Source organism: Chanodichthys erythropterus, chromosome 11 (assembly GCF_024489055.1).
Source record: "Chanodichthys erythropterus isolate Z2021 chromosome 11, ASM2448905v1, whole genome shotgun sequence".
NCBI lineage: Eukaryota > Metazoa > Chordata > Actinopteri > Cypriniformes > Xenocyprididae > Chanodichthys > Chanodichthys erythropterus.
The window spans coordinates 14,345,318-14,352,528 of NC_090231.1; the positions used below are offsets into that span (position 1 = coordinate 14,345,318).

Sequence of the window (7,211 nt, forward strand, 5' to 3'; positions counted from 1 at the left end):
TAACCAAGTCCTACTTTTTACTAAGAATTCTATGAATTATTTAAAGCTCATGCTTTTTCTTAAAAGCAAGTTTTATACATACAGCCCCTGGAATTTGTATTTTGACTATTCAAAACTGATTTATGACTAGAGCCAGGTGTATTAAATGCCAAAACGGCTTGCCATAATACTGTCCAAGCACCAACTATAACTATATAACCAAATTATAGATCTCTAAATTAGATTTGACAATTAAATTCAAAATATATTTTACGTTTGTTAAAGTTCAATTTAAGATACCTACAACTGTACTTCTGACTAGAGTATATTTTCAGATATCTATAAACTTCATTTTTATATAACTGCTTTGGGCCAGAAACCTGAAGATTTCATGAACTTTTCACATTGTCGGATTTTTTTTTTTTTTTTTTTTAAGTACTCAACACCCTGAAATTTTTTGTACAGCACAACGTACTTGTGCAAGCACTGCTTGGTGTTAGTTTTAATCTGCCCTTGTACAATTTCAACTGAATGGACTTCACATTAACACGGCAGGCAAAAATGTCCATTGCCCAGTATCCTTTGTAAAGAAAAAAAAAAAAAAAAAGGCACTATAAATGTTTGCGCATGCATGTACTTATCTAAACTGTCATCTTGCTATGCAAGTTTGTTTCCACCACTGAATAAAAATAAAAGTACGATTCTGAGAAAAAGTCCGAATTGTGAGATAAGTAAAAATTTTCTTTTAATTTTTGTAGAACGTTAACACTACAATGTCATTTTTCTCAGAGTACATTAACTTTTAAATTCCTGTGATTCAGGGCATTCTATCAGCACAAGAAAACAAGCACACAAAACAGGGATTTCCAAATGTTTTATTTAAAGGGTACAAATCAACATCTACTTAGACTTCTGGCTCTGTGCCTGTGCCTTTAGTACTTTGACGACAATCTTCTGCTCCTCAATGAGGAAAGCTCGCTTGATCCTGAAAAGTGATGCAGATAGATGTGGGTCATGTGCTCATAGAATGCATTTAACTCAAAGAGTTTAATTAGAGCATACCTTATTTAACAGTTCACCAATTAATGAAAACACTATCATTTACTTTGTTATTTCATATAATGATGTTTTCCAACAGAGGATTACAATCCATTCAACTCTTGCTATCCCTTTATTAATCCCCCATCCCAATTTACGCAATGATCTCAGTCAGTTACCTGTCTCGTACACACTTGGCACACATGGAACCACCGTAAGCTCGGCTGACATGCTTCTTGGTTTTTGAGAGTCTCATGAGAACCTGGGGCCTCACAGCACGGATCTATTGAGGAAAAAAAACATTACAACATAGTTTCAATCACATGTTCAGATGTCAAGTTTAACAGCACCTTCAAATGACCTATTTGATAATCCAATCTGATACATCTATTAGGGATGTACGATATATCAGTACAACAGCAGTAGAGTGATACTTATGTTTCAAAACACTTGCATGGTTAACACGGTAGTAAAATAAGTAATGTTGTATGTGCGGCAGTTACTTTACTAAACTGTTCATTTGAACACTTGTGTCCGCAAAAAATTACAAGTCTTTTTGAATGCCGTTGCCTTTCTGCTGTGCCCTGTAAAAGCAGAAAAGCTGTGTAGAATTCGTGCCTTGTACGGTATTGAGTGTTTTCCAACACTTTAGTTTAAACAGGTCTGATTCCAGTTTATTTTGCAAGCATTCCACGTTCTTGCCGCAGTTTCAGGAGAAAGGGACTGAAAATATTTTAAAAATAAGCATCTCAAACATCACTTTTCAACATCAGCTTTATATAAGAATCTATACTTGGTTCATATTTTGCTTATTTGACCACTTCTGAAACAAGTGTAATGGTTAGTTTCTAGTAACACAGTTGCATTCATTAGCATGGCTGCATTTGCAATCAATTCTTATCAATCATGTCAATCCTTAAAATTCATTTATAATGTTAAAAATTACATTGTTTTAATATAGAAATTAAGATACAGGGACATGCTACTTTGAGTTGTTTTTTTATATATATATATATATATATATATATATATATATATATATATATATATATATATATATTTGACCATAAAATTGAGAAATAAAGTGCACTGTTATTCAGAAAATAAGCAGATTGAAAACGTGATTGATTTCACACAACAGTTCAATAAACAAGTTAATATTAAATGACATTTTAGAAACAACAGTGGTGTTTTCTTCCTGAACAAATCAGTGTATTTGGATGATTTGGGTGAGTCAATGAGCCATAAGTAAATTTTTGTTCCTAAATGAATCAGCTATTTTGTACAAATTGATTGAATAAATGATTCAATGATTCAATAATGAAGTCTTGCCGCCACCTATCGGCAGTTTGTTTCCCAATTTAAAAGTAGGTCTATCGTTTCATTTTTTTCTCCAACACTTTCTATTTCTATTATCAGAATTTTATATTTAAAACAGTATTTAATCCATTCATTTCACTTGTTATTTTATCATCACTGAGATAAATTATAGTTTTTAATAATATTTTGAAATAGTTTTTATTTTTATATTTTCTGGTGCGTTTTAATTTTTAAGTTTTGTTATGTATCGCATTTATATATTAGTTTGTTTTTTTACATGTTTATATAGTTATTCATTTTTAAGTCAGTAATTAGCTTTAATTATTTTAGTACATAAAGCTGCAGTCCATAACGTTTTGTGTTGTAAATTTACTGAGCGTTCTTCTGCAAGGTGCGTGCAGTTTTGTTTATTAACTGCTAGAGCGCCAAAAGTTGTAGACTGCAGCTTAAAACTAAATGAAAATAAAAAATCTTGCCTTGGTAACTAACTTAAACTAGTAATAAAAGTAGTTAAAACTCTTCTATATTTCAATTTACTTATGAACACTTATTTCAATTAGCAAGAATGTTTTTGGTTTTATAGTCAACTATAATAACCTTCCATTAAACAGTACATGTAAATGCATCTAAATGTTACTTCAGATGCAGCATCTGTGCCACTTCTCCAGGGCTAAGATGGACTTTGTTTACACAGACTTCGTTTTTCTGGTAACACTAACCAGTTATTCATTCTCAAAGTATTCAGAGGAAGATCTGTTATGCATTTAATTACATTTTATAGTATTCATTAAATTCGGTTCATTTTATAGATTTGGATTATGAATTAACAATGCTGCACTGTATCAGCTGGTACTAGTATAGTTTTGTAAGATGTCTATAGTATCGTGATAAACCAAGAACTAGATAAACCTCAAATGGTTTAAAATGTTGCAGCCAGATTTTTAACTGGGGTTCGTAAACAAACATATCACTCCACATTTAATGACTCTTAATTGGTTGCCAGTGCATTATAGAGTTTAATTTAAAATATTGCTGTTCATTTTTAAATCTCTAAATGGTCTGGCACCTTCTTATTTGTCTGAACTTTTAATCTTGAATACGCCAGTCAGATGCTTGCAGGCCACAAACAATAATACTCTGACCCATCCAAGATCAAGGTTGAAGTCAAGGTGCCCATGCATTTGCTGGACCTAGGATATGGAATAGTCTATCTCTGAGATTCCCATCCTCCATACCAGAGTTTAAACTCAAGTTAACGTCTTATCTTTTTATCATTTAACTCAAACTATGTATTTTTGTTTTTTTTCTCTCTCTCTCTCTCATACATATATATATATATATATATTAGATCTATTCTCTGTACAGCAGTGGTCAACTATTGTTTGTGCTATAAAAAAATGAAATTGAAAATGAACACTCTGCACATTTTTTATGTTTACCATTATCCGACATACTCAGGCCTCGTTTACACCTGGTATTAAGAAGCGTTTTCATCGATCAGATCACAAGTGGACAATGTTAAATACAGGTGTAAACAGTGTCCAAAACATTTTAAGCTTGTCCACTTTCAACCACTTCCAGAGAAAGCAGCATTCGACCGGATTGCTTTCATGGTGTAAACGTTTGTGGTCCAATGCACTCCAACAACCACAAAAGACTACTGACTGAATGCGTAAACATTATGAGAAGCGCGCTAGCCAGAGGGGATATAAACTTGTGTCTTGAAGATTCAAGATTGGTTTGAAGACAAAAAACGCACCCCGCACACCAGGACTGGATTTGAGAACCACTGCCCTAGTAGCCATAAAGACTTACATTAGATGTGAACATTTGCTGTGCTGTATTTTCAATAACTTTTACAATAGAAATTACACTGGAGGTGATGCCAACTTTACAGCGATAAAAGCATACTATGTATTCAACACTGCTCTTTACCTAGATTCCACCAGAGACGTTTATCCAAAGGTCTCCATTTTCAAACACTATTTACATCACTGTATATATGAAACAACTGTACACAGTTTATCACTTACACCACGTAGTCTACCGGGGCAGATCCCACATGCTGACTTGGGTGCCTTGCCAGTCTTCTTGGTATACAGGTATACAATGCGGTTACCTGGAGTACGGGACCTGAGTGACATGATGCAGTCATTAAGTACACCATTGGAAGTTTGCATAGACATTTTAGGGTGTTTTTGGTGTATGGTGAAGATCTATTAGCGTCAATGCAGGGATCACACTCACAGTCTGGTCTTGTTTGAAGCAGTGTTGTAGGAAAGCCTACGGCGGTACGTCAGGCGCTGCACCATCTTGACCTGAAAAATGATGATATCTTTATGTCTGTATTACAGATGTCAAAGCATGTGTGGAGATCAGACTCAATAGCGGAACAAACAATTTAGCATATGCGCTACAACATGTACAAACACCTGTCAAATATGCGTAAACTAAATAAACGAATATAACCGTGTTAAACTTTGACTTCTGTTGTAAAGACGGTATGAACTGTGAAATCGCCGTCTGATGCGTTCGTGTTTGTAAAGAAACGTGAATGAAAACTCGAGCAGTAACAAAATTCCGTTATTGAGATTATTAATCGACTTAATATGGCAAGGGTGTCTTCAGTTAGATTGTGAACTACACGTACAGTTCCAAATATCGTATATGTGATCTTCAGAAACGGCAGATGACGATGGATAGTTGAATCATATTTTAAGCGAAAAGACAATCCGCCATACCTGCTATCGCTGCAGACGGAAGAGGAAGAACAAGAGGCGGGGTGAAAGTTCAAACTCTGCCCTCAACGGAAATGATACGTTTGCATTGAGCAAAATAAAAGCCTTGACATTTTTTACACTCTGCCTTGTACATTATTCTAAAAATTATAGTAGATTCTCTGTAAAATGGTATATATTTATTAGTATATATTAAAATAGTAATATTTTTGTAATCACTGTAATACAAATTTACTAACTGACCTAACTAACTGAAGCCAGGCAAGAAAAGGCAAGTTTTTGTGAGCTTTACAGGCTTTATTTTGCAGACTTTTCTTATTCTGTATTTTAATTTCCCCTTGCATTTTTTTTCTTCCGTCTTGGATTTTATTCATAAAATATATTTACAAATAATATATTTGTAAATATATTTTATATATTTTATGAATATAATTTTCCTCTCGTAACACTACAAAGACAGTTCACCTATCAAAATAAACCACATAACATGTAGAATGAAGGTGTATTAATGCAAATTTCCCGCCAATGTGTTTATTAGAGGTTGAATTTAAAGAAAATACTGCCAAACTGACCATACTACTTCTGAAGAGGATGTCTACTTCATAAAGTGTATGAAAATATGGAAATAAACTGTTCAGATCACTCAAATAAATGGAGGCGCCCTTAAATGGTCAGATATGGAGCTTGGGTGTCATCTAGTGAAAAAGTTTGGTACTGCGCCTAAACAAGATCTTACTGAAAGCTCATTTTTGAAATATTTCAACCTAAAATTTGGTATGTTGACATTTTTGGCTTTGATTTTCTTGCAGTTTAAGAGTAAAACATGTTTTGTAATATATTATTATAAAATGTAAACAAATATATCTTTACATTTTCATAAACTTCTATAACTTTATTTAATTTTACTTTCATAATTTATTTCACTTCAACAATAAAACTTTAAAACAAGATCAACCTTAGGTTTATATTCCAAAGCATTCTTGAATTACAACCATTTATGTTTGGATTTTCATGTCTATGTGAAAAAGGGGGTGACAGATATTTAAACCTGTTTTTCTCAGAATTCCGTTCCTGAATATCAGACTGACAGGCCGACTTCAGATATTTTGTTACAGACAAGCTTTGAAAGAAGTAAAAACAGATTTGGAAAGGGCTCAAAGCTTTCATATGGTACTGAAACCTGTGATAGGTAAAATTTCACCATGTGATCGCAGATCACGTATACAACATTTATTGTACTGCTAATCCTTACATGGAAAATCAGTAAATTCTAACAGAAAGAAATGCTGGCTTCTCCGAAGACAAAATTAATGTACTATGTTTTAGTTAATATTTTATACTACTATTTTTGTTTAATATTTTGTATTTTAACGGTACATGAATAATACCATAGTGTGATGATAGGAGTCTATGGGAGAAACGAAGCTTTTCAAAGCTTCGCAAAATGATTCAGTGTTTCGAAGCGTTCGCAATACAACACGCTGGTGACGCCTGCTGGTCAAAACACGGTAAATGCAACAAACACTCAGGCCAGACATGCATAAAAACAGCTTTTACAAACTCATTGCAAATGTTTTGTTGATAGTATAATTGTTTGGTTTGCTCTATGGATGGCTCAGCTACAGGCCAATAAGAGACTATTAACTACTATGCTTCCTTTTAACTATACAAATGTCTCAAAACGTCTACAAATGCATAAAACTGATCAGATATCAGGTAAAAACCACATACGCTTGTGCAATGGTTCACCGCTGGGGGGCGATCTCAGTGAATGCACATGATTCATGGGTTCACACCATTCACACAGATCATCATCGCCCCCCAGCGGTGAACCGATGACATTTCGAAACAGTTATGACGTATCGAAGCCTCGTTCACTGAATTTACGTGACTTTGGCCGTTTGATACGCGCTCCAAACCACTGATTTGAGTATCGAAATATTATTTACATAATTAGTAATTTAATATATATTAATAAGTAATCAGTAAATTCTAACAGAAAGAAAATTAATGTGAATTGTTTTAGTTAATATTTTATAATACTATTTTTCTTTAAATTAATAATAATTAATACATATTATATCATTACGTCCACGGAGGGGGAGCTGGACGTCAAGCAGCCCCTCATGCGAGATG

General features: G+C 33.6%; 1 protein-coding gene across 2 annotated transcripts; it reads right to left on the bottom strand.

Annotated features, from left to right (window-relative positions):
• Positions 1 to 836: 836 nt before the first annotated feature.
• rpl34 (ribosomal protein L34) lies at positions 837 to 5,138 on the bottom strand. Of its 2 annotated transcripts, none has more exons than XM_067400472.1 (5): positions 5,079 to 5,138; positions 4,585 to 4,655; positions 4,371 to 4,470; positions 1,197 to 1,300; positions 837 to 964 (listed from the first exon to the last, which is right to left on the bottom strand). In XM_067400472.1, exons 2-5 carry the CDS (start codon positions 4,647 to 4,649, stop codon positions 880 to 882), a joined length of 354 nt encoding a protein of 117 aa, XP_067256573.1. In that variant the 5' UTR covers positions 4,650 to 4,655; positions 5,079 to 5,138; the 3' UTR covers positions 837 to 879. The 2 variants fall into 2 exon arrangements, with proteins under 2 accessions (XP_067256573.1, XP_067256572.1); XM_067400471.1 differs by having other exon boundaries at positions 4,988 to 5,114.
• Positions 5,139 to 7,211: the final 2,073 nt, after the last annotated feature.